This window comes from Mus pahari, chromosome 3 (genome assembly GCF_900095145.1).
Source record: "Mus pahari chromosome 3, PAHARI_EIJ_v1.1, whole genome shotgun sequence".
Classification (NCBI taxonomy): Eukaryota; Metazoa; Chordata; class Mammalia; order Rodentia; family Muridae; genus Mus; species Mus pahari.
This window is the reverse complement of record NC_034592.1, coordinates 147,436,794-147,464,517: the sequence shown is the minus strand read 5'-3', so window position 1 is coordinate 147,464,517 and position 27,724 is coordinate 147,436,794. Positions and strand designations below refer to the sequence as shown.

Below are 27,724 nucleotides of genomic sequence, written 5' to 3'. Positions count from 1 at the left end.
ATGAGAGCCGCGCATAGACTTTTAGAAATCCTGTGAATCGTTTGACACCACATTGGTGGCTTGATATCTGGCCGCGGCATGAGTGCTTACACGAAAGCGGGAAAGCAAGATTTGTTTCCCATCTGCCCCTGCATCTGTGTCACAAGCTTAACGTGAGGGCAGAGGAAACATGACGGTACATCAAGAGCTGCTGGGCAGAAGCTATGGCAGTTGGCCTGGGGGACAACGTCAAGGTGACCTCACGGCCGTCTCCAACCTGGTACCCTTCTCTCTGCCAATTCTGGGGAGCTTCTGACTAGTGGGGAGGGGCTGTGTGGCCTAAGAAAGCCATTTCTTCCGGGCCTGGGGGGAGCCATGGTGAATCACTGACCCTTCACCATCCCCACGTGTCGGCATTAACTGTAATGGCTGCCATAAAGAATCTCAGATTGGGGAAATTATTCCAGCATCCCCGAGGGAATCTCTGGGATGCAGTCAGAGAGAGAGAGAGAGAGAGAGAGAGAGAGAGAGAGAGAGAGAGAGAGAGAGAGAGGCTCAGCCATGTCCCCAGGGAGTCACTCAGCCCAGCACTGTGACTTGCCTGTGGGATGGAAGGAACAGGCAGGGAAGAGACAGAGAGACTCTGCCTCGTAACTGTTACACCAGCCCTATTTATCGAACACCCATCATAAGCCTGACACTTCATGTATCCTCTCCCACTCCAGTGCCTCTGTGAGGGAGGCCTGGACACGTTGTTCACAGCAGCGGGGCCTCCTGAGACTGCCACCTGCAGCCATTCCATTCTTAGATCCGCCGGGCGCTGTTCTTGGTGCTGAAACCAAAGGCTTCTCAGCGCGATCTGAGGAGCTTGGAGGAAGAGTCCAGGCACAAGGGAGTTCATGGCGCGTCTCAGATCAAGGTCTGTCAGTGGTTATGGCTCAGCACACCAGGCCACTTCCCCCAGAGTCACCTCGCCTGTGCTGACACAAGTCCCCGAAGCGGCTCTGACAATGTAGTCCTGTGTTCAAATCCCACCATGTCCTCTCTCTGTACACTCAAACAAATCTTTCCCATCTGGCCCATTTCCTTACCTGTAATATATTCCAGAGGTCCACTGTGCATCCCTGAGATGCTCTATGGACTAGTGATGAACTAAGAGGCCTAAGTGACCCTAAGTAAACAGTAGGGGCCCAGCAGGAACTCATTACTCCCTTCCTCTGCAACTGGAGCTGTGTCCCTGGCAACCCATGATCATCAGCACTGTAGGGAAGGGGCTGTCCTCTCTCCTCTCTCCTCACCTTCTTAGGGCAACTCAGGTGTGGCTGGCATGCAGCTGCAGCCAACAAAGAGAGGTGTTTTTCAGGGCCAGCTTGGGAGGCTCCAGCGGCTGGGGGGGGGACCCGGAGAGGAAAATGAGAAATGCAAAGAAGAGAAAAATAAATACATGTGTCTGTCTGGAATGATGGAGGGCCCCGGGCTGGAGGCGGGAGAGGCGGGCAGCAGGCTGGGCTCAGCAGAATTGCTGTACTGGCACTTACAGACTCCCTCATTAGCCAAGCAGTGAACTGCCCTCACCTCCCAGCAGGCTGCTTGCTGGCCCAAAGAGCCGAGCTCAGCCCCAGGAGGGTCTCACCCAGGTCCTCAGCAGAGCATCCAACTGAGGACACCACCCAGATGTAGGACCTCAGGCTCCTCTCCTTTGGGTCTTGTCCTGACCACCCCCCAAACTCTTTTCCGTCTCCTCCCTCGACACACACACACACACACACACACACACACACACACACACTTTTTTTTTTTTTTCTAGAAAGGTTCCCATAGACCTTCAATCTGCCCCTCCCCCACCGGTCCAGTCTCACGTCCCAAGCCCTGCTTTCGTCAAATTGAACATGATGTCAAATTAGAGCCATCTCTGGGACAGGCCGGGAGAAGCTCCCAGTTTAATGAGGCAGCGTCGAAAATCAATAACTTAATTGCCGCTGTTTGATGGACTTTTATCCAATTTATGCTCTCCCCAGCAGCCTACGTGCCGAGCATGAGGAGAAGTGTGCGCAGCCTGAGGGGGGCAGCGCTGTCTGGGCATCAGGGGGAGGGACAAGAGGGCATCACGGCCTACAGCTAACCCATTTCCAAAGGGAAGCTGGCCACTGCCATCCTCCTGCCTGGAGGCCAGGAGATGCCAGCCTCTGAGGCCCAGTGAGCTTGGTTGTAGGAGCTCAGCTCCTGCTGCAGAGATGGAAGACAGGTGGCAGAGTCCAAAATGAATCCAGAGGGGCTGCAGTGACTAAAAGCCCCTCTGGGGCCTGCTTTCTAGTCCTAGCTCTGACTGTGCCTCATAACTATATAGATAATGACTGTTATCCCTGCATCTGCCTTTGAGGGACTGCCCTTAGCTGCACGGTAGTGGGAATATCAAATCTATTCTCCCACTTGCCCTGCAGACCAAGGACTGGCATTCTGCCCGCTTTGGAGGAGAAACTGAGACTCCCTTGCTGACCCCTTTATCTGGGAGCCAAGGGATACTTGAATCCATGGCCGCCTGCATCCCTAGGAAGGCCCTGGGTCAGGAAGCAGGTTGGGCCTCAGTTTGAGAGCAGGGCTGTAAAGTAGGTGTCCAATGACCTCTAGGAGATTCCCAAAGGGTCCCCTATTCTCATGGCTCCCCTAACACAGGAAGGGAACAGGGCTGCAAAGTTTCAGGTGACCACTGTATGACCTTTGTCTTGCTTGGTCCCCCGGGCCCAGGCACGTCGGTGATGCAGGTGATGGCCTCTGATGCAGACGACCCCACTTACGGCAGCAGTGCCCGGCTGGTGTACAGTGTGCTGGATGGCGAGCACCACTTCACAGTGGATCCCAAGACAGGTGAGGGGCGGGGCTGGGACAGGGGGCGGGGTCAAGTACCACTTCACAGTGGACCCCAAGCCGGTGAGAGGGGGGGGGGCAGGGGGCGGGGTCAGAGATGTATTGCCCAGGCAGGTCACTGAGCTTGCTGACCTAGCAATGCTGAGGAAGCACAGAGCGCAGAGCATGTCTTGGGTTCCAAGAAACTCTGGGGTTGTGGGAAGGTGGGTGGCCACACAAGAAGAGGAGAGCGCAGGGAAAGGTGGGTGAGTATCCTGCAAGAAAAGGCGGGAATAAAAGGAAAGGCAGGAGGCACAGCTTTCTATACCCTGTAAGGACATCATGTATCTAAACTTGGTCCCTTGTCCTCGGGACCAAACCGACCCTGGTGTGTTATGGAATCACAAGTGTGTTCTGGGAGGAGCTCGTTTTAAGCAGTTATTAGGCTCTGCTCCTATGGTGGATATTGAGCTAACAGAAAGATGAAGTGGCACTTCCTTATTTACCCCTCACATGCATAGACTCCACAGATCAGCAGTGACACACCCACAATGCCCCTCTTCACCCACAATGCCCCTCTTCACTTACCCAGAGCTTAGACCCTGATGATTCTCTGAGATCCCTGGGAAAGAGCCACTGAAGGCAGAGGCTCAGAGAGGCAGATGACTAAGCTGAGGTCACACAGCTGGGAGAGCTGCTGGCCATGATCCTGCAGGACGTTCTCACTCCCCCCTGGGAAAGGAGGAAAATGAAATGGTTACCAGATGCCATCCATGTGCGGTCCTTGGAACTGAAGGATTTGCTTGGACATTTAGGATTTGAAGTGCCCGATAAGACATCAGAGGAAGAGGACGGGGCACAGGGGAGATGAGGTAGCACGTGTCCAGCCTGGCAGGGCTCGGGAGCTCAAGTTGAATCTAAGGACAGTGTGTGTGGGTGTGTGTGATGGATTTGGCTTTGTTTTGTTTGTTCATGTGTTTGTTTGGTTTGTTATGGGGAGGAGAGGGAGGAATCTAGTCTATGAGCTCAGTTTAATTGTGTTCCCTTACACATAATATCTTCATTATTCTTGCTTCCTTGCAAAAAGCAACGCATTTCAGGAAAACATTCAAACATTAAAGAAACGCAAAGCAGACAGGGCTCCACTGCCCGTCCCCAGCCCCCGCAGCCCCCATAAGTAGCAGCTGGTGTGTACAGCCTGGACAATCTCGGACTCATTCGCTTGAAAAACTTTAAGTCATTTTGAGAATAGATAGAACATCTCGGGGTTCAAAATTCAAAAAGTTGAGATGAGTATTTAGCAGCAATCCTTCACCTCATCCGGTCCCTAAGCCACCTTACCTGTGTCCCCAAGGCAGGCAATGCAATTTTCTGCTGGATATTTGCAGAGCTGTGCTATGCATGCACAAGGAAATAGAGCATTGCGTTTTTCTTTTTCTGCTTTATGCGTGAGGTAGCTATAAACACACCTTACCCATAGCTGCTGCTTTTGCTTAACAATACATCTTGAAGATGGTTCCATATCGGTCCATAAAGAGCGCCCTCGTTCTTTTATTTAATGCCTGTTATGGATATACTGAAATTTATTTCCGCGGTCCCTTCCTGATGGGCATGTACCCTGCTTCCAATCATTTGCTACAACGAACAGTGCTACCGTGAATAACCTCACACATACATCAGTTTGAGCCGGTGTGAGTGTATCTGCAGGGTAATTTTCAGGACGTGAAAATGCGGGGTCACAGAGTGCATGCATTTGGAATGTCAATAGATAATGCCTAGAGGCACCCGGATTACCCACCCCACCCTCGGAGGGCAGTGTCCAGGTTTGCTCCTCCTCACAGATGCTGTGGGCTCATCAATGACTTCTCAGCTGGGAAGTGACATGCTCGGGGTTTCGTTTTAACAAGATCCCTCGGGTGGCATCAGGAGAGCTCGACTCTGAGACAGGAATTGGAGGCAGAGGGGCCCTAGAGCCCAGGTGTCTGGCACAGAACCCCAAAGACAAAAGTCAAAAGCTGGTACTTGCCTAATACCACACGGATGCCCTAACACCTGGCTGGTTAAGAGGCTGGAGTAGATGCAGCAGGGTTGGAGTGAGTGTGTTGAGATACTAAAGAAAGAGGAACTGCAGTGGATCCTGCTAGGGGCAGACGCTAGGCAGACCAGAGACCCTGATCTCTCCTTACCCTAGTCTCCTGCAATCACATAGGTTGGGTGCCTCCCACGGAATCAGGAGGACGTGAATTAAGACAACTCTACAGGAGAGGGATTGACCAACGTGTCCCAGGGGCTGGAGCAGAGCTAAAGAATCCAACATCAGGGGGCTGGAGAGATGGCTCAACGGTTAAGAGCACTGACTGCTCTTCCAAAGGCCCTGAGTTCAAATCCCAGCAACCACATGGTGGCTCACAACCATCTGTAATGAGATCTGATACCCTCTTCTGGTGTGTCCGAAGATAGCTACAGTGTGCTTACATATAATAAATAAATAAATCTTTGGGCCACAGCAAGCAAGGCCAGAGCAAACAGGGTCAGAGCAAGAAGGAAAAAAAAACAAAAGAACCCAACCTCGGGCACTGGAGAGATGGAGAGATGATGGAATGGAGAGATGGAGAGATGGAGAGATGATGGAGAGATGGTGCAGCAGTTAAGAGCACTGGCTGAGGACCCAAGTTCAGTTCCCAGCGCCACATGGCCTTACAACTATCTGTAACTCCAGTTCCAGGGATCTGACCTCCTTTTCTGTCCTTTGCAGGCACTGTACGCACATAGCTCGCAGGCAAGCATTCTTACATATAAAATAAAAGTGAAGTACTTCAAAATAAAAATCCAGCTTTAACTGTGCCAGCATTATGAGGGAAGAGATGGAAAGAAACTTCTAGAAGCTTCAGCCATCCGTCCAAATTATGAACATGGAGCTCTGAGACTGATGGAGGTTTTTGAAGTCTCCTGTAACTATGGGAGACTAGGGTGGGGGAGGAATCAGGGCCTGCAGCCTGCCCAACTTCTAGCCCTTGCAAGAGCTCAGGTATCCCTTATTCTCTGCATCTCCAGCGTCAGTGCCCATCCCTCCCCCATCCCCCTCTCCCCTGTACTCAAGAGAGTGTAGGAATGCAGGGCAAGACAGCTTTGGTTCATTCAGATACTAACTGAGTGGTTACTACGGGCCTGAGCATGCGCCAAGCGCTCCGGAAACAGCAGCCAGCTATCCAAGAATGCTCTCCCAGAGCTTCTATTGGAGAAAGAAAGCAAGCACACGCTGATTAAAGCATAGTGCTGAGCCGTGGTGGGTTCTAGCAAGGAGTGTGAAGGATTAGATGGGGGGGGACACAGAAACTGGAGCAGGCTTTTCTGGGACCTTGGAACACTAATGCAGTTGGGGGTCTCTAGGGATACACAGTACCGTCCTGAGGTCAAGGAGTGTGCGATGTGCTGAGTACAGCCCTTGCTGCAGGGAGGAGCCCTACCGAGTTTGAAGCCAGCCTGAGCTACGCAGTCACAGGCCAAAGTAAGATTATGGCTTGGTTAGTTTCGGGTGGCAGGTAGTAAGGCCAAGATTGAATCTTGAGAGGTGACAAGGACAGGCAGGTGAAAGGTTAGACTCCATGAGATTGAGGAGGCTTCTGCTTTCTGAGGAGTCAGAGGGTGTGACAGGTGAGACGTCCACAGTCCCAGGGGAGCAGAAACAGTTTCTTGAGAACCAGAAAAGGGAGTCCTTTTCAAACCGGGTGGAGTCCCTGTGGGGTCCTTGTTAGATCTTCCACTGCTGGATCTGAAAGGGTCTACTCCGTCATTTCTCAGGATGCTTTGGATCTTCCCTATGCACCCCAGCTACCCCAATCCCCATTACCACACCCCGGCACCACTGCCAGCCCAGCTCCATTTCCCTAGCCAGGAATATTCCACCGATGTGGGGCTATATTTAGCTGCCACTAGGTACAGTCTGTTCTCGCTGAGCAGCTAGCAGGGAGCAGAGCTGCATTGAGGCCTGAGAGGAAGGTGTGAGGGAGGGGGGTGCTGCACCACAGGGCCGAGTGCCAGAGGAGGAATTAACTTGTGTGTTTTAAAGGCCAGGCCTGCCAGCCAGCCCCCCACGGGGGCGACAGGGATGGCATATTCGGGCTAATGAGGCATCACGCAGGCTCCAGGGCCCCTTCTGCAGCATCTGGAGGAGATGAAGGGGTTGGCAAAGACAGCTGGATCTGGGGACTCTGGGTGAGAATGAGGCAACGGCCACTACGGCCAGGTTATGAATGCCAGCCCCTGCCTAGCGCCACCTCAGCGTGGATTGAGAGACTCCCTCCGAGATGCCATGATCTTGACTAAAATGTCACACCTGTGCCAGAGACGGCCATTGGTCCTAGAGGGGACACAACTCAGACTCGCTTAGAATCTCCTGTGTGCTGGGCCCTGGAGTCGGCATGGGGAACTCAGCTCCACTTGTATGTACCCTTGTAGATTTTTTCTTCTGACAGAGAAACTAGGAAGAGCCCTCTGGGTGAGAAGGGCAGGGAGGAGGCAGAAGAGGCCACTTGAGAAGTCTGAGTGCTAACTGAGCACTTCACCCCAAGCCCTGGAGATATCTTTAGGTTGACAAAAGACCAGCCTGCATCTCCACCCCCTGGGGCTTGTCCGTAGGAGTGCCCAACCCAGGATGCAATAAGATAAAATAAATCTGAAAGGTGGCTGGGAAATGTGGGAGCTGAGGCTGAAGAGATGGTTCTGTGAGTGCAGAGCAGGCTTGAGGCCCTGAATTCAGAAACCTAGAACCACAGAAGGCTAAATAGAGTAGGTGGTGGTAGCAGCAGCAGTAGTATGTGTGTGGGTGTGCATGTGTGTGCACATGTGTGTATGTCCTCATGCATTTGCAGGCACATATGTGTGCACATGTGTGTACATGTGTGTATATGTATATGCGCACATGCGTTTGAGGTTGTATGTGTGTGCACATGTGTATGTGTGTCTTAGGGTTTCTATTCCTGCACAAATATCATGCGTGACCAAGAAGCAGTTGGGGAGGAAAGGGTTTATTCAGCTCACACTTCCACATTGCTGTTCATCACTGAAGGAAGTCAGGACTGAACCACAAGCAGGTCAGAAAGCAGGAGCTAATGCAGAGGCCATGGAGGGATGTTCTTTACTGGCTTGCTTCGCCTGGCTTGCTCAGCCTGCTCTCTTACAGAACCAAGACTACCAGCCCAGAGATGGCACCACCCACAAGGGGACCTCCCCCCTTGATCACTAATTGAGAAAATGCCTTACAGCTGGATCTTGTGGAGGCATTTCCCCAACTGAAGCTCCTTTCTCTGTGATAACTCCAGCCTGTGTCAAGTTGACATAAAACTAGCCAGTACAATGTGTATTTGTGTGTGTATATGCATTCATGGGTGTATGTGTATGCACATGTATATGTATGTTTGTATGTGTGTGTTCCACACATGTGTTCATGGGTTTATGTGTGAGCCCATGTGTGAATGTATGTGTGTGTGTGTGTGTGCGTGTGTGTACACATGCACGAGTGTAACCCAGCATCCTAAGGTGAGATGAGAAGCAGAGACAAGAGAACTCCCAGGAGCTCACAAGCCAAAGCTTGGGGTATGAAGTGGTGAGTCAGGAATTTCTCTCAAACAAGGTGGACGGTGAGAAATGAACACTCAACATTGTTCTCTGCCATCAACCAGTGTCCTGTGGCATGTGCGTGCCCACAGCCACAAGCGGGCTGTCTCAGCCACTTTTCCATTGCTGTGATAAAGCACCGTGCTGAGGAAACTTATCATAGGAATGGTTTATTTGGGCCAATGGCTCCAGAGGGTTGGGGTCCACAGTGACCAAGCCAAAGCAAAGAGAGCACATTCAAAAGGCAGAGAATCTTCTGGAACCTCAAAGCCCACCCTTTGTGGCCTCAGCAAGGCCACCCTTTGTGGCATACCTCCTCAGCAAGGCCACACCCCCCAATTCTTCTCCAAACAGCCACCAACTGGGGGACTAAGTATTCAAATGTCTGAGACTTATGAGGAACATCTTATCCAAAGTAACACACACACACACACACACACACACACACACACGCACACACACGCACACGCATGCATGCACCCTACATGCACACATAAACAAAAATTTTTTAAAAAGTGAGCTGTGCTCCTGTCTCATCTATGCCTCTGAAGCCACACACACACACACACACACACACACACACACACACGCACACACACACCCCGCAGGTGTCTTCATCTCTTTTTCTCTTGCTATGATAAAATGCCCTAGGGGGGAAAAGGACTTAAGCCAGAAAAGGTTTATTTTGGTTGGCAGTCCATCACAGCAGGAAGTCAAGGCAGCAGGCACCGGAAGTAGCCAGTCACATCGCATCCCCAATCTGTAACCCAAGAAACGGGAAGAGAGCCAGTGCTCCATCGCTCCCTCCGTTCTGTGCAGGTCAGGAATGGTCCCTCCTGTAATTAAGATGGGTTTTCCCAGATCGATTAACATAATCAAGATAATCCTTATTCTGCCTCCCAGTAAGAACACATGAAAGCCCATCTCATGATAAACCCCAAGAACTTGTCCAAAGACAGGGTGGCTTTGTAGATTGTCTGGCCCAAGTCGGTACTTTTTGTTTTTTTAAGGCTTATTTGTTTTATGTGAGTACACTGTCACTATCTTGAGACACACCAGAAAAAAAGCATCAGATCCCATTACAGATGGTTGTGAGCCACCATGTGGATGCTGGGATTTGAACTCGGGACCTCTGGAAGAGCAGTCAGTCTTAACCGCTGAGTCATCTCTCCAGCCCCCAAGTTGGTCTTTTTACGCTCCTCATATCCGATGCTGTGTGCTCCCAGCACATCACAGACCCTCAGCAAGTGTCAGGTGAATGGACAGGATCATGGGATTTGATCATGACTCTGGAATTCTGTTCCCTGTCACCCTCCTCCTGTGCCCCAGCACTCAGGACATTCCTTCTCGGTATCCCACGGGGATTGGCTCCCAGGCTCCAAGGCCATTGGAGCGTAAGGTGGCGGGGTACTGGCATGTCACCTCACACCATTCTCTCATGTTCTCTAAATCATTCCCAGAGGACAGAGGACACTGTACATGAAGTGAATGTAGGAAATCGGCGTCTCACCCTTCTGGTCAGGGAATAGGACTGAGGGGGGAGCCCCGGGCGCGCAGCGCAGGCGCGGTTATGTCCTTCATATTTTCCATATGGAGTTGGCTGTATCCGAAGGGGGTGAACCTGCAAATTTGAAAGCTGCTAGAGCAGATGCAGAAGGATTACTGCAGTGTGGCTTGTCACCCTCCCCCTCTCCCCCCCTAACGACTGAGGCTGTGGAGTCCACTCCCCCACCCTTGAATCTGGTGGTTTGCTTTGGCCCGATAGAAAGTTGCAGAACTATCACCGTACAGATTCATGGAGACGGCATGGTTAGTTCTTCTGAGGCCTTTCATTACCTTGTGCTCCTCTGTAGGCGTTCGTTCAGGCAGAGGTCAGGGTGTGGGTGTGTGAGACCGGGTTCCCTCTCTCTACCAGATGGGAACGGAACTCGGGCCACAAGACGCAGAGGCAGGCTCCTGTACCTGCTGAGCCATCCCACCATTCCTTGCCCTTGTAGAACACAGTCCTGAGACCTTACAGTCTCAGCGGACAGAAGGAGTATGAGGTCATCAGGACCTCTCAGCCAAGTGGCCCTCCAGTTAGACCCAACTGCATGAATTAGCCCAGACCCAGGCAGCCCAGAAACAGCGAAGCTAACCAGATTTTCCCTAGTAGTTACATAGGCAAAGTACCAAACTAGCCCACACTTCATGGAGCCCACACTTATTTTACAGCTGGGACTGGCTGGGCGATTCTTTGATGGGGTGGGGGGAGGGGAATTTGTGGTACTGCTGACTCAGCTGGCAGGCCTAGGCCTCTCCCCCCACTCCGCCCCTTTCCAGTCTGCTTCAATGTGCAGGGGCCTCAGGATTCCCAGAGAAAAGACCCCATCACTCAACATACAACAGGCCTCCGACTTGTTCACCAAGCCAGAGTACAGCGCATGCCCAAGGCCAGAGTCAGTGGGCAGGGATGGTCCAGGGTTGTGTGGACTGGGCAATGTGTTTCGTCAGAAACTATCGCCATAGCAACTTCATATAGTGTATGACTCATGACAGGGTCCAGAGGTCACATGAGCCCCTGTGGCCCACTCCAGGGTATCCAGAGAGGCTCTGGAACTGCACTCTCTATGAGATACCATGTCCCCAGTCCCTCAGGAGCCAGAAGTGGTGGGGACAACAGGGAAACTGGCTGCATGCCACCCCCACCCCCACCCCCACCCCCACCCCCACCGCCCCGCTCCTCACCTCCTCACGTAGAGCCAGACTTGTGCTCTAGCCTCCACTCAGAGCTGGGGATGCTGGACTTTGAGAGACAGCCATTCAGTGTAGTCCTAGATGTAAGGTGGCCTGTGAGTGCCTGACTGGTCAACTTCCTGTTAGACACGGTGCACATCTCTGTACTCCAGCACTGGGGAGGTGGAAGCAGGAGGATCAGGAGTTCAAGGTCAGCCTGACATCCGTGAGACCTTCTTTCAGAACAACTACAAAGTCAGCTCTCTTCCTGCCTTGATCCTTTGTTGAAGTTGGCCTTGGCCACGCCCTCTGACTCTGACAAACATTACCCTTTCTTCTCTTCCCTCTCCCTTCTCTCTGGTTCTGGCTCTTCTCCCCCACTTCCTTTCTCTTTTTTGTCACAAGAAGTCCCCCCTGCCCCCAATGTCTCTCTCCCCTAGTCTCTCCTGCTGTCCTTCCCCAGGTCTCTGTCTCTATCCCAGGGTCCTTGGCTTCTCTCTCTCTCCCTTTTCCCGTCCTCTCTTCCCCTTTTGTTCCTTCTTTCCTCCTCCTTCGATCACAAAAGCAGATTATCCTGAGCACTGAGAATCCCAGTACCTACCCACAATTCACTCCACACACACACACACACATCACACATACCACACATACAACACAATACACACCACTCATGCATCACACATACCACACATACAATTCTCATCACATATATACTATACACACACACACACACACACACACACACACACACACGCACGCACGCACGCACATGCACACACTGTCCTATTCCCTTTACTGGAATCTAGGGACTTGAGGACAGCAGAAGTCAGAGTACAGGTTTTACGGGGCACATCCTGGAGCTGCTGGTGCATGACTCCACCTGGTACTCAGGCTCAGGCGCCACCTGTCACCACCTCTGCTTGGCAGGTTGGAGGGGGCATCAGGAGAGGCTCTGAGTGCCTCATCCATCCCCCACACTGGGGATCTTACACTGAGGACACAAGGCCTGCCATCTTCTACCCAGAGTTAAGCTTCAGCATTTGAATTTCTGGTTCTACGCTGTTCGCAGCTTGGAAGATGTCTGCTCAGCTCTTCTCTGTGGCCTGGACAGAGAACCCACGCATGGGGCATGGGGGAGGGCAGGGGATGAGAGGGGCACATTCGGGAACAGGCATGCGTGACTACAATCCATCTGTATGAGGCTCACTCCTGTGCACGGGTGAACGGGACCCTCACTGACTGTTGCCTACATTTTAAACATTCCAAACAGCTGCTGCTACCAAATCCTGCAGGTCACTAACAAGTCAGGTAGACACCCTGCTCATACCAGATCCTGGGGGAAACTGAGGCCCTCTGTGGGACTGGCCAGGGAGGATGCCCAGGGCAAATTCTGGTCCACAGGCCTCCTCTCGGCAAAGCAAGTAGTCTTCTGTTTGAAGCACAGGTCTATATGTGGAAGTGTGTGCACGTGTGTTAGTCTGTTAGTGTGTAGAGGCATGTTTGTGTGTGGGAAAAGATGCAGAGAATTCACTTGTTTGTGTTTGTCCAGTGTGGGAATACACGTGTGAGGGAGGTGTGAAGTGTCTGTATTCAAGTGTGCAGTGACTGATGGACTCTGGACCACCCACTCTAGTTACCAAGGCAATCTATAAAAGAAAAACATTTAGCCAGGCATGGTGGTGCACACTGTTAATCCCAGCACTCAGGAGGCAGAGGCACGTGGATTTCTGAGTTTAAGGCCAGCCTGGTCTACAGAGTGAGTTCCAGGGCAACCATGGCTATCTAGAGAGACCCTGTCAAACAACCCCCACCCCAAGCATTTAATTGGGACTCACAGCTCCAGGCGGTTAGAGTCCATGCCCGTCATGGTGAAGACCATAGCAGCAGGCAGGTAGACACAGCACTGGAGCAGTAGCCGATAGTTCATCTGGTTCATAAACGGAAGCAGAAAAACTAACTGGGAATGGTGTGCATTTTTGAAACCTCAAAGCCCACCCCAGTGATACACCTCCCACAAGGCCACACCTCCCTCAACAAGCCACACCTCCTCCAAGACCACACCTCCTAATTCTTCCCAAACAGTTCCACCAACTGGGAACCACCCATGAAAATAGATAGCCTTTGAGAGCTATTCTCAAACCACCATCCCACATGTGACTTGGGCACCCATGTCTCTCTCTTGACCTTCAGTACACAGCCAAGCGTGGCAGAGGTGTGCTTAGGACTCGCCAGAGTCTGCCACCATGTCCCCACTCTCCCTCGCCCACAGGTGTGATCCGGACAGCCGTGCCTGACCTCGACCGTGAGAGCCAGGAACGCTACGAAGTGGTTATCCAAGCCACAGACATGGCAGGCCAGCTGGGTGGCCTCTCAGGATCCACTACGGTCACCATCGTGGTTACTGATGTCAACGACAACCCACCCCGCTTCCCACAAAGTAAGGAGGGTTATTGGTGTTTACCTGCCTATCAGTCTGCATGGGCGCCTACCGGCTCAGCTCCCATTGAAGCTTCCTGACTGACAGGAGACTTGTCATATGGGTGTTCCTATGTCCCCAGTCACCCTGTTGTCTCCCAAGCCAGCCTCCCACAGAGGGAAGCCTCTACCAGTACGGTTTTGCAGACAGAAGAATTGTTGTGGCCTCCCCGTCTGAGAAGCTCCTGCATGCCCTCTCTCCACCTCTTTTCCCTCTTCCTGGCCTTTCAGGGCCCCTTAGCTACTGCTAGATCCATGACCCACACTTGCAAAGATGTTGAAGACTCACAGGGGTTCAGATGGAGGAGGCAGCCACTGCACCCAGGCAGAGGGACACCCATGGTTAAGCCCAGGGAAGCTGAGTCTGAGGACAAGGTCTCCCTCCTCCTGGAGCCCGGAGGCTACTGGTCTGTCCCGATGCAATGTTTTGGGAGGCTTGCCTCTTCCGGCACAGGTTGGGATAGGGGACCTCTCTGGATCAGGCCTCACCTGACTGGCCGGCTTGGCCCGGGCTCCAGCCCAGCCACCACTGTGAAGCTGCAGCCGCAGCTGGCAGAGACGAAATGCCGCCGCCGAGAGTCGGCTGATTCCTATCAGGCGAGTCATTACCCGAGGTCTGCTGCTCTCATATTAGGCCCTGCCACAGGGGACTGACCCCCCACAAGATAAGCGAATGCAATCCCTTAGCTGAGCTAGCAGCTGCCTACCACCTCAGCCATTCAGCACTGGTGTGTCCCAGCACAGGATAACAACGCCAGGCCCAGAGGCCCCAGCACTCTGGTTCCCAAAGGGAAAGCTCCAGGCCAGCCATCAGTAACAGGCTCTGGGCAGCAAGCTGTTCATGGGGGGCAGAGCAGAGTTGAGGCCCAGCCAGAAAAGCTGCTACGTGCCTTCCTTCCTTCTTTAAGTCCTTCCTCCCTTCTTCCTCTTCTTTTATTTATTTATTTATTTATTTATTTATTTATTTATTTATTATATGTAAGTACACTGTAGCTGTCTTCAGACACTCCAGAAGAGATCTTGTTACGGATGGTTATGAGCCACCATGTGGTTGCTGGGATTTGAACTCCGGACCTTCGGAAGAACAGTCGGGTGCTCTTACCTACTGAGCTATCTCACCAGCCCCTTCCTCTTCTTCCTTCTATCTCTCGCTCCCTTCTTCCTTCTTTCCTTCCTTCCTGCCCTTGTTTCTTTATTGTGACTATAGAGAAAAGAAGGACAGAAAATCTAAAAGGCCAAGAGCTAACACTGAGCCCCACCAGCGGGTCCCAGAATCCCTCTGGATTAACTAAGTAACTAAAGAGCCTTTCCCTGTATCCTCCCTCTCCAACAGTACCAACCAACGCTCATTTCTATGCTTTTCTGAGAGTCTGATCTCATCTCTCCGTATCGCCAAGCACTCTAGGCTAACTCGGCTCCTTTGTGGACCTCGAATATGGGAAACCATACAGTATAAAGTGCTGTGTGCCTTTGACTTTCAAAATTGTGTTTCCAATCTCTGGTTGTTTCTTCTAGATGTGCCCCCTTTCCTTGCTGTATAGTATTCACCGTGTATCTATCCTGCTGGACACCTGGCATCTTTGAACTTGTGCACTTTGAACCTAGTTGCCTGTGTCTCTTAGTGGCTATCCACAAACACATCTCTAGTGTTGCTGGGAAGGATTTCCTCATGAAGCAAGGTGCACGCCCCTTGTACTACATCCCCACAAACACTGAACCTTGCCAGGCTCTTTAAGAACCTGGAGACTGCCTATTTGTAACTGCTGCTGGCTTTTATTTCCTCATTCACTACCAATACCCTGCCTGTTGTGAGGCAGGCTGAGTCGCTCACCAATACAGCCCACCCAGGAGACAACTTGCCATGCCTGGTGACTGACAGCCATGACCCTTGTCTCCACAGTGCACACTCAGCCAAAATGGGAGAGAGTTTGAGAGAAAGACAGTAGTAGCACCTGATAGAATGTTCCAGGGGCCCCGGGAAGGAAAGAAACAGCTGAAGATGCAGGGAGGGTCCCCAAAGGGGGAAGGTGGGAAGGAAAGGAGGGCGGGTGCCTGCAAGTGAGCCCTGGGTTGTGCTGGGTGGTCACTGGACCATCCGGCAGGGTGGAGCCGGAGCAGGCTATGCGATGGGCCGGCAGCATGCTTGTTGTGAGGAGGGCTGAGGGAGTCTCCATGTCTACCCCAAGGGCAGTGGGGAGTTATGGAGAGATCCGAGCAAGGATCTTCTCTGGGTTGCTGTGTGAACATGAGAAAGAGGTACTCGCTCCACACAAAGGTCCCCAGGCATTTGGTGACACCACAAAGCCAACTCCCAAATGTCACCCCTGGGCTGACCACCATTCAGCCGGGTACTCTCACGTTGACGTAGGCTCTGGACAGAGAGCAGAATGCTGCTGGCATGTCTTCTGTGTCCCCTTCACTCGTGGGGCCATCCCTGCCAGATACCGTTCACCTCAGAGTGTTTGCACCTGCCGTCTCCTCTGTCTGGAACGTGTTTCCCCAGCTATCTGCCGTTTCTGGCTTATCCCCTCCCCCCTTTATCAATGAGGCTATACCCTCTTATGCTGTACACTGTCTGGGACATCAGGGGTTCTCAGGAGTGACAGAGAGGCCATCAGTGTGAGAGATGGCACAAGCCAGTCATTCCATGCGGTCCAGCGCACGGTACTCTCTATCTCACAGACTGCAGCATCTAGGTTGCCATAGCAACACTGAGGTTAGGAAGGTGTTCCTCCCATTTCACAGACGAGGAAACTAAAACTCAGAGGTACAGGCTCCAGACCCTGAACCTTCATAGTAAATAAACCCCCTCTTTCCCCTTTGCTGGGCAGGTGGCGAAACAGACCTCAAAGATGGCAGGGTTGGCCCCATAACATCAACCAGGAAGCCTGGGGTGGATCAAGAGACTTCTGATCACATGGCCCTGCCCTTCTTCAGAGGACAGGGTCATTGCAGTCTGCAATTCCCAACTAGCCAGGAACTCCTCCCCCACCCCAAACCCCTTCCCCTCCTCCCGCAGATCCAACCCCACCCCCGGCACACACAGGCCCCTCCTCCTCTCCCCAGCAGAGGCCTGGGTCTACCTCCTGGCATGTCCCCCACAGAGATGTACCAGTTCAGCATACAGGAGTCAGCGCCCATCGGCACGGCCGTGGGCCGAGTGAAGGCTGAGGACTCAGATGTGGGCGAGAACACGGACATGACCTATCACCTGAGAGAAGAGAGCGGCAGCGGGGGAGACGCGTTCAAGGTCACCACGGACAGCGACACTCAGGAAGCCATCATAGTGGTGCAGAAGGTACCACTGCCGTGGGCAGGGTGGGAGGGCGGGTGTCAGGGCCAGCTTTGGCACGGAGGGGACCTCACCTTCCCCCTCCAGGGTGGAAGACTTAGTGCTGCAAAATGAGGCTGAGAGAAAATAAGTGATCTACCAAGGTTGTGCAGGACTGTCTTCCTGGACTTGGCCATGGCCATAACCACTCAGGGTGTAGAGCACTGAGGGCTATGGCCTCAAACACGCTCCCCAGTGGGAGGTCCGAGTCCCCTGCCCTGGCCCACACATTTACAGGCTTCTGTGTGCCCCCAAGGGGGAGTGCCCTGCCAAGGCCACTCAACTGGGACAGCCCAGTAGGAACACAAGCTCAGCGCCCTGGCTGCAGAATCCAATTAGTTTTCAGAGGTTTTTTTTTTTTTTTTTTTTTTAATCCTCCTGTGCCCCCAACTGTAAGATGGGCCCCTGTTAAAAATGGAGGTGGGGGGCCCAGAGAGCCCAGAGCACTCCACAGTTTTCTAGAGCCCAGAGCACCAGAACATCCCAGCACGCTAATTTTCTCTCAACCCCATGCTCAGCAGTCTGGTGGCTCTTGTAGGCGCCTGAGGTGTCTGTGGAGCAGGCAGTGGCTCCAGAGGCTAGCAAGCTCTGCCGTTGAATTCATCTTTGCAGGAAGGCTAGAGCCAAGCTCAGCCAAGGTGCTCTTTCCACTTGGGGAGCCTCATTCGCTCTTCCAAAGCTGAAAAGGCCCGTCTGACTGTCCATAGTCACCTCACAACTGGCTGCAGACAGCCACGGCCTGGAACCCAGGGCTGCATATGTCACATCTGTGTCCCCACTTCTCTTTGGGAGCCATGCTGGCTCGACTTTGAGGGGCCAATTGCTCAGGGTGTTGCGGCTACTTTCTGGCCCCAAGCTCCTAAGCTGGCTATTAAAGGGAGTGACAGATGGAAATGGACTGAGTGGAAGAAACCTGGGGACCCGCATCTTTCCAAGTGATGCCTGTGTGGGTCCAGGCAAAAGCAGTTCCCTAGGAGCGCCCATTATGATGGAATGGGTTGGTCTGGGCCTCTAACAGCTTGCACTAAGGCAGCGGCGGTCTGAGCCACCTTGGCTGCCAGCCTGCTGTGTCCCCTCTTCCTGACATCACCCACCACGCCCGTCACTGACCCCGCCCCTCTCCCTCTCCCCCTCCCCCTCAGCACCTGGACTTCGAGTCGCAGCAGGTCCACACAGTGGTGCTGGAAGCCCTCAACAAGTTTGTGGACCCCCGCTTCGCCGACCTGGGCACTTTCCGAGACCAGGCAATCGTGCGCGTGGCCGTGACCGATGTGGATGAACCCCCCGAGTTCCGGCCACCCTCCGGCCTACTGGAGGTGCAGGAGGACGCGCAGGTGGGCTCCCTGGTCGGCGTGGTGACGGCGCGGGACCCCGACGCCGCCAACCGGCCCGTCCGGTGAGACCCCCGCCCGGGGCCACGCCTGCTGCCTGCTGTCCTGCCATGCAGATTGAGGGCGGAGGGGGATAAGGGGAGAGGGAGCCTGGGAGTCAGAGAGCCCAGGAAGCAGAGAGGGAGCAGTTCCAGGCAAGACCGGGACCAGAATGGAGAGCCAGTGCCCAGACTGTGGGAAGAATTCTCTGAACGCCAGCTGGAGAAATCCCACTTCCTCCCTTTCTCCAGCCCACCTCAGGTCTCACTGGGCACCCCAGCCCCCACGTTCAGAACCAAGCAAAACTGGTCCCTGTTTTCTTGAGTTGGCCTTTCCAAGGGGCAACTCTGTCCTTCGCTAGGTCACATGCCCCCTCCCAAAACCCACCTACTCGTCTCTTCTTTAAAACGTAACCAGACTTTCCCCCTATGCTCCCTAGCAGTGATCACAGCCCCGCCCAAGCCAGCATGTGACCAGGCTAGCCCTCCCTGCCTTGGTCCTCCCAGAAGACAGGCAGGTCTTGCTCCACTGTGGGGCTAAGTCTGGCCTCCTCTTCCCCTCAGCCTCCTCTTAGATTCAGGGTGAGCCTGAACTTCCCAGACACCCCCAAGCCTTCTCTGTGCGCTCCCTCCTCTGCAGGCAGAGCTTCTCTCAGTTCCCTGTCAGGGTCTTTGCTGCTGCCGCCCCTGGGCGCAGGTCCTCAACTCTGTCCTCTCCTTCCTTTTGCTCAGCAGTGTCCCTCTCTAAAAGGCCTTCCTTGGCTCCTCTCCCCAATGCCCACCCCCATCCAGCCCCTGCACCCCCTCCCTTCCTCTCTCCTCTCTCCTCCCCTACACTGCTCACTTCCCAACCTGCCCTGCTGAGCCATGTTTGCTCCCCCACCCCCACCCCCAACCAGTCCCCAGAGGGTGGGGAGCCCACCAGCTCACTCACTACTGCGTCCTAGGGAGGTGCCAAGGCTCACAGGCCCAGCGACCCAGCTACACTCCTTGAACAGCTAGAGAGTAAAAGAGACCTGGAACAAGGCTGAGCAAAGAGACAGAGAGGCCAGCAGTGAAAGAGAGGGACCAGGTGAAGAGCCTGGGAAGACAGAAGGCTGAGGAATTTGTCAGGCAGCTCAGGAAAAAGGAATCCTAGAGAGGAGCGGGAAGTCCCACAGCCAGAGGCAGTTCTGGATAAGGCAGAGAGAGGCAGGGCAGAGATGCTGGGGGTGGGTGGACAGGGCGCTGTCCCTGGAGGAACTTGTGAACTGTAGGCTTTTAGGGAGGTCTTGGTTAGAAAACTCAGATACACACACACACACACACACACACACACACACACACACACACCACTAACATACACCCCTGCACACAACTCAGACCGGACACATGACCCTGTGCGTGCACAGGAGGCCTGACAGGCAGTTCTGACCACACAGGGAGCCCTCCCACTCACTCACTGGCTCCCACAGCTATACCCAGCCAGCCAAGGCAGATAGAAGGAGAGGTAAGACCAGTTGTGGCAGAAACAAACAGATACAGAAAGGGCCAGGTGGCTTCTGGCTTCTTACCCAACCTCCCTGCTACAGTTAATGGGCAGGTGAGGCTGAACTGGGTAAGGGGAGGGAGGAACAGGATTTCATTGTGCGATCTGAGGGATGACAGTCCTCTATCTTAACAGGCCTCTTAGACCCATGCCAGGCCCAGCCTGTACAACCTCACACACCAGCCTATGGCATGCAAAGATCCCATCTCACTTAGCTACCATAGTCTGTCAGAGTGAGAGACGGCCTCAGGAATCTGGGAAGAATTCTTGGAGCTGGCAGGACTAGACGTGAGCTGGGCTTCTGGGTCTGGTCAGGGGTCGGGCACTCTAGTGGAGGAATGTCTGTGCAGATGTCAGGAGCCTGTGGCTGTAGCTTACAGAAAGGAGGAAGGCACCAGGGCCTCACAGAGAGGGTAGGTGCTCACCCTCCAAGCAGAAGCCCAGGATACAGCCACGGTCCCTGGCTTCCCTGCCACCAGGCACAGCCTTTAAAAGCTGCTTGGCCTCTGGCTGGCCCCAGCCTTCCTCAGAAAGGGCAGTGTCACCCCTGTTTGTCAGAAAACTGGAGACCAGAGCAGGTCGGCTTCTGTAAGCATCACAGGGGGGCAGGATGAGGGGGCGGTCAGGCAGGTCAGTGCTCAGTCTGCAAATCCCTCCTCCTCCATCCTCTCTCCTCTTTCATCCCTGCTGAAGGGACAGACTTTGAAACCCTCCTTCATCTCCCTGTGCTGGGCCCCTTCTCTGGTGCTCCTCAGATGTGGAAGAGCCCGCAGGGAGCTTGAGACAGGTCCAATTTAGCATCGAAAACATTCACCCGGCTTCCTTTGCACAGCTCAGAGCCAGGCCTGGGGACTCAGCCAAGGGCAGTTCCAGGGCCGAGTTCCCTGACTGTGGGGCTCAGACCTGAGAAGCAAGGCCAGGGCTGGACTGTGTGCAACAGAGAAGGGTCTTCAGGTCACCTAAGAGTCACTGTTGCATGTGCTGAGACAGGAGCCTGCCCACATCAACAGTTAGCAAGTACTGACAGCGGCTATGAAGAAGCTTTGGGGTCCCAGGGGGTCACTCTGCGTTGAGTGGGTCAGCTCCTGGGGCTGGGGGGGGGGCATGAGATGTGGGGTTGGCATTCCAGGCAGGAAAAACAGCAAGCACAAGTGTCCTGAGGCCAGCAGACTGAACGCCCATGTGTCCCTAGACACAGAAATGGAATGGGGTCCTGATACAGTGTCAGGCCTCCTGTGCACGTACAGGGTCAGTGTCCCTGTGCTGACTGTGACACAAAGGAAGGACCTGTCCAGGGTCAAGGGCATGGTCACAGAGCCAGCGTGGAGTCAAGGATGCTCAAGCCTGTGCTGTTCCAGCTTCAGCACACTGTCTCTCTCTCTCTCTCACTCACACACACACACACACACACACACACACACCCCACAAACATACACCCCTGCACACAACTCAGACCGGACACATGACCCTGTGCGTGCACAGGAGGCCTGACAGGCANTTCTGACCACACAGGGAGCCTTCCCACTCACTCACTGGCTCCCACAGCTCGACCCAGCCAGCCAAGGCTGAAGCCTGTTGTTCAAGTCTTAACTACTTAATGGTGTCCCTGTCGTGTCCCCACCCCATCCATGGCTTTGGTGACTAGCTGCCTATTCTTAGGCTCCAGTCTCTGTCATCCCCTCTAAGAGGAAAAAAAGAAAAACCTGAAGGAAGTGGGGGAAGGGGAGCAATGGAGAGAAATGGGGGGGGGAGAAGTCAGGGGGAAGGGAAGAGGAAAACAATAGAGGGCAGAGGAGAGGAGGAATTGGCACTGGATTGTAGGGGTGCTAGCTTCCTTGAAGGATGAATTTATTGATGAGGTCACAGCTAAATGGGTTAATGGAAAACACAGACACACACCTTAAAAAATTCACTCCGCCCTGGCGCATCCCTCTACAGTTTGTCATTCCCTTTCAACAACAAATATCAAACCATCTCCCCTCAGACCTGTCTCCTTCAACACCCCCACCTCCACCCCTACATCTGCAAAGGGGCAGGGCTCTCCAGGATTCCTTTTAGATGAGCAACACCCAGGGTTTTGTTTGTTTGTTTGTTTGTTTTAAAAGATTTATTTATTTTACATATACACTGTAGCTGTACAGATGGTTGTGAGCCATCACATGGTTGCTGGGAATTGAATTCGGGACCTCTACTCACTTCAGCTTCGCTCGCTACAGTCCTGCTTGCTCTGACCCAAAAATTTATTTATCGTTATATTTAAGTACACTGTAGCTGCCTTCAGACATACCAGAAGAAGGCGTTCGATCTCATTAGGGATGGTTGTGAGTCACCATGTGGTTGCTGGGATTTGAACTCAGGACCTTCAGAAGAGCAGTCAGTGCTCTTAACCGCTGAGCCATCTCTCCAGCCCCAGGGTTTTTGTTTTACCTCTCTCCCACGCAAATACCTGCCAGGGTCAGGATAGGGTCAAGGAGATTGGAGCTCCATCCACTCGGCCTTTCTTGGGTTAGTTCTACAAGCCCAAAAGAATTCTGGGTCTAGAGTCCCACCTGTGGGTGGGTGCAGAGTCTAAGTCTACAGCAGAGTAACTGCATCTTCAGTGGTGAGCCACATGCACCTTAATGTAAAGAAAGACAGGCCCCCTAGAGATGAGGAGCTCAAGGTGGAGACTCATAGCCTGGCAACAACAATCCTGCCTTGTGCGTGACGCAGCCTGTGACGTCAGTCACACTCAGCCAAGTTTATCCTGGCGACCTCAGTACCCTTGTCTGCAAAGTGGGAGTGATGACAGCAGCTTATGGATGTCTGGCAGGGTCCTGTTCTCTTACAACCCTGAGGGACCCAGACAAGGCATTTGCTGATGCTTAGGTCACAAAGGGCAGAGCAGGGAACAGCTGGCAAGCGTCCGATGCATGCCAGGGAGAGGGGTCAGCTGGAGTCTGAACTCCCAGGTCAGCATCCCCGGCTAGCTAGGGGCAGTGAAGACAGTAAGCTCAGCAATCCAGAACAGCAATGGCTCGGGGTGGGGGGTGGGCTGGGCTGGGGAGGGGGCAGGGAGAGTTCAAGATCCTCCACACCCATAGAAAAACCCGTGTGTGGTCATGTGCACCAGCACAGCAAAGCAGTGAGCTCAGGTTTAGACTTTGTCAGAAGAGAGTAAGGTAGAGTGACAGAGGAGGACACCAGATGGCCCCTCCCTCCGTAAGCAATGACACAGTCACACACGTTTTAAAAATCCACGCTGGGGCTGGAGAGATGGCTCAGCGGTTAAGAGCACTGGCTGCTCTTCCAGAGCTCCTGGATTCCATTCCCAGCAACCACATGGCTCACACCTGTCTGTGACTCCAGTTCCACCCTCGCACAGACATTCACGCAGACAAAACATCAATGCACACGAAATAAAAATAAAATTAAGAAAAGAAAAAAATCGACTCTGCCTGTGGCACTTCCCTCTACAGTTTGTCACAGGCCTTTGCCCCACCCCCAACAACAAACAGGAAATCACCTCCCCTCAGCTCACCCAGTCCACACCGGGGTGCCAGGTGCCTCTGAATTAGATGTATACACAGACTGAGGAGGTGGGAGACTGGTTCAAGGTCACACCGGGCACCCTAGTGACAGGAAATGCAAACACCGTATGCTCAGTCCTGTGCAGGTGCAGGATCTCCGTGGAAAAGATGGGGAAATGGAGATCCAGAGGGATGTGGATCATGTAACCCAGCCCAGGCTTCTCCAAAGACTGAGCTCTGCAGCCACTGCTTCCCTGGCTGGGCCTCAGTTTCCCTCTCTGGGTTGGGGGTGGGGGGAGCAGAGGCAAAGGGCTTCCCTCCCTCCCCGCTGCTTTATCCTGGCTGCACAATGCGCCTTTGCCTGCATGCCAGGCCTTTGTCTGTGTGTAGCCACGGCACCCCCACCCCCCTGCCTGTGTTATCAGTGCGGGAAGCGGCGGCGGGCACTGGCGGGGCCTCTCTGGGCCTCCGCCGCCTGAGACATGTGTTGGACACGGGCCTTTCAGGCCTGGAGCTGAAGCACAAAGGCCTGGGAAGAAGGCGGAACAAAGGGCTTTTTCACGCGCCAACTGAAAAGCTGCAGATTAGCAAAAGCGCTGTGCATGCTGGAGGAACAGGGCCAGCCTCAGACCCTCCCAGACCAGGCTCAGCCGCCCTGGGTCTGGGGTCCACATGGCTCCAGACAGAGTCTAGGCTGCCTCTACCTTCTGCTCAAAATTCTCACAACCCCAACTCCTGGTCCTAAATACCCTCCCCACCTCCAGCTCAGCCATTTTATAACCCTTGCCATTCCCTGAGCAGTCAGTCCTCAGACACCTGCCTCTGCCACCCCGAATACCCTGCAGTCCCCCTCTCTCCATGAAACCTAATTGTGAGGTCTCCTTTTCAGGAAATCAGAGAGAAACATTTGTGACTTTGTCCCAGGAATGTGGGGTCTTCAGCCCTCTCTACGGCTGTAGGGTACAAGTTCATAGCCACGCTGATCATCCAAGGAAACTAAGACTCAGGATGCCTGCCCTTGCCCCTGCCCCGGCCCCTGACATCCATCAGGCACAGCTCCAAGGAGACACTAAGCCAAGTCACTTTCAACCCTGCCCTCTGTGTCTCCAGGGGTTGGGTCCTCTCTTGGAGTAGGGTGGGTGAGGGAGATCGGGGCACAGGCTCCTGGCACCGGGCACGTCTGATCAACCCAACCCTGCCTCCCACTCAGGTACGCCATTGACCGGGACTCGGATTTGGAGCAGATCTTCGACATTGATGCGGACACTGGCGCCATCGTGACTGGCAAGGGACTGGACCGTGAAACCGCTGGCTGGCACAACATTACCGTGCTGGCCATGGAAGCAGGTGAGTTGGGTCATTTGGGGAGAGGAGCTCAAATGGATAGGCGGGGCTAATCGTGGCTGGGCCAGAGCAAAGGCTGAACAGTCAAGGTACATGGGGTGGGGAGCAAGGGTTGAGGTGGGGCGAAGAATAAAAAACTAGGCAAGAGCCCACCTCGGAGTAGGTGTGGTACAATCAGACCTCCAGGAAGGAAGATCTAGTAGAGCCCACAAGGGAAGGAAAGTGTAGCGACCAACTTTCTTCCCATTCACAGAACATCTAGCATAGGCCTAGCTCTGTTCTAGGGCCTCGCAAAGGAAAGGAAGTCCCTGCCCTTACAGGAGAGAACTGGGCCAGTCACAAGCTGAGAAAAGGTGTGTGCGATTAGTATGTCAGACCGCGTGACATGACCCAAAGGAACAGTTGACCAAGGAGACTAAGACAGCTGGCAGTGTTCCTGTTCCTCTGGAGCAAAGGCTACTCTGGGGAGATCTTTTCACAAAGACCTCAGGACGATCAGGACACCGTGCACCTAAGTGAGAGCAGTTCTGGCAGGAGGAACAGGCTGTGCAAAGGCCCTGGGCTGGGCGGTAGTTGCTTGGTATGTTAGAGGAACTGCAGGAGGCCAAAATACTTGGAGAAGACAGAATGGTTCACCGCTGGCGGGGAGGGGTTGGGCTTTACGTATCCTGAGTTTGGAATGGGGAGGGCTTCCAGGATTACAGCAACAGCAACGCTGTCTGGAATAGACAGGACGGGCTTGAGAGAAGGGTGGGAGCTTGGTTGGAAGCAGCAGTGTTGGGGGAGGGGTGATAGCCCAGGCTGGACCGGGAAGAGAGGGAGGGAGAAGAGGCTACCTTGTGGCATAAGCTGAAGATGCAGAGGTGGGGCCTGCTGATGGGCAGAGTGAGGGAGGGCCTGATGGAGCAGGGTCCAGAGGTCAAAAACACTAAAGGAATTTGGCTTGCTTAGGAGTTTCCGGAAGTGAAGACCTAGCTTGGAGCCACTGGGTAGGTGGGGTGTAAGCTGGGAAAGGAAGGGAGGACCCTGGAATATAGGTCTGCATAAATAAGGCTGTGGAAGTGGGGAGCTGAAGAAGGAGACTCATGTAGTACCTGGGCAGAGCCAGCCAATGCCAGCCAGGTCTCCTCTGCTTGTAACCCGCTCTCCAGCAGTGCTTGTCACCTCCACAGGCCTTGTTGGCAAATTGTTAGGAAGTGTCATGAGTGACTCCAGAGATCCTGTTAATCTCTGAGTCTCAGCCTCAGGGCTGCTCAAGCCGACCCCTTCCCCCCCCTCCTGGCCTCCCCCTCCTCCCTGTGCCCACTTTCTCTTCCTCCTCCCACTTCGGAGGCCCTGCTGGCCCGTGGCAGGGCCGAGGAAGTCCCTCGGCTGAAGTTCCCTTAGTCTCTTTCAACTGCGGTTTAAAGGAAAACACAAAGCCGGCTCAGCCCTCAGCGCGCCGTCTGCGAGCCTTTGAATCCACTCCTCCTCCACTTGGAAAAGAGAACAAAGGTGGCTGGAGAGGAAGTAGCGCTGGACTTGGGGGGTGGGGGGAGTTCTTCCACCTTCTGAGCTCCCCCCCCCCCGCGCCAGCTCAAGCCAGCGGCCTCCACAGAGGCTCTGTGGCAGGCGGGACAGAGAAGGCATAGGCCTGGCTGCCAGGCACAGGTGCCTATAGATTGTCACCCGTTGGACATCTGTCTGCTAGTAAGTCTCTTCTTGGGTTATGCACAATCCTCTCACCGGTAGATCTGCCTCCTACTCCCTCTGGCGCCCGGGGCTGCATGGCCTCCCTCTCGGGACTTATTACACCTCACCCAGCTGACCACAGGGATGGGAGTGAGACTGTCAGAGGGGCGGGGTGTCTAGAGTCTGGCTTGAGAAAAGGTGCGTGTGCTTAGTATGTCAGAAGTTTGAGCCCCTTTGGGCTGCCCGCCACTGTACCCGCCCACTCCTTACCTCTGTCCTAACCAATGAGAAACACAGCGTTTCCTCTTCTCAGTGCAGAGAAATCAGCTAAGGTTAGACAGTCTTCATTTTAATGTTTCCCCGGCTGGCTCCTTCTCCTCCCACCGAGGGCCGGTCCCTTTACAGTGACCAGGTTCCTGGGTCTCCATGTCTAAGGTGTTGGCTCTACAGTGGCCCCCGTATGTAGGTAAGGAACAGATTAGGACGAAGTCCCTTCGCTCCCTGGCCTGTCTGACTCCAGAGCTCAGCTCTCCCTGAGCTGTGCCCCCTGTGTCACATTTTCTTGGACTGGGGCTGGGGAGATGGCTCAGTGCTTTCCGAGTCCAAGTCCCCAGTTTTTACATAAAAGGCGAATATGATGGCATAGTCCCAGCCATCAGGAGGTGGAGACCGGTAAACTTCTGGTGCTATGGAGCTACTGGCCAGCCAACCTAGATGAATTGGCAAATCCTAGGTTCAATGAGAGACCCTGTGTCAAAAGTAAAGGGCCAGCGAGATGGCTCAGAGGGGAAGGAGCTTGCCTTAAAGAATGACAACTGGAGTTCAGTTCCTGGGACACACGTGGTAGAAGGTGAGAACCAACTCCTGCAGATTTTCCCCTGACTGACCACACTGGTGCACCATGGCATGTATGTGCCACTACACACACACACACACACACACACACACACACACACTAGTAATAAAAAGTAAGGTAGGAAGTTAGAGAGATGGCTCAGTGGGAAGAGCACTTGCCATGCAAAAGTGAGGACCAGATTTCAAATCCCCAGCACCCACATAAGTGTGGTGTGGCAGGCCACCTGTAACCCCAGTTGCTCATGAGGAAGACACAAGGAACCTCCTGAACGAATAACCAGCTAGACAAGCCAAACTGACAAATCTGAGTTCAAGTGAGAGACCCGGCCTTAACATATAAGCAGGGAGTCATAGAGAAGACAGTGACGTCAATCTCGGACAAAACATACATGTACACACACACACACACAAATATACATGTGCACATGCGCACACACACACAAACTCATAAACACACACACACAAACTCACAAACATGCACACTCACA

General features: G+C 53.7%; 1 protein-coding gene across 3 annotated transcripts in view; it reads left to right on the top strand.

Moving 5' to 3' along the window:
• The window catches only part of Cdh22 (cadherin 22), a 123,892-nt gene that overhangs the window by 74,285 nt on the left and 21,883 nt on the right, over positions 1–27,724 (top strand). For 2 of the 3 annotated variants that reach the window (XM_029537033.1, XM_021193691.2), the window contains exons 4-8: positions 2,725–2,844; positions 13,424–13,591; positions 16,734–16,927; positions 18,103–18,356; positions 24,577–24,713. In XM_029537033.1, the coding sequence (XP_029392893.1) occupies positions 2,725–2,844; positions 13,424–13,591; positions 16,734–16,927; positions 18,103–18,356; positions 24,577–24,713 (873 nt within the window). The remainder of the gene's footprint in view (positions 1–2,724; positions 2,845–13,423; positions 13,592–16,733; positions 16,928–18,102; positions 18,357–24,576; positions 24,714–27,724) is intronic. The other variant, XM_029537034.1, reaches the window with a different exon arrangement.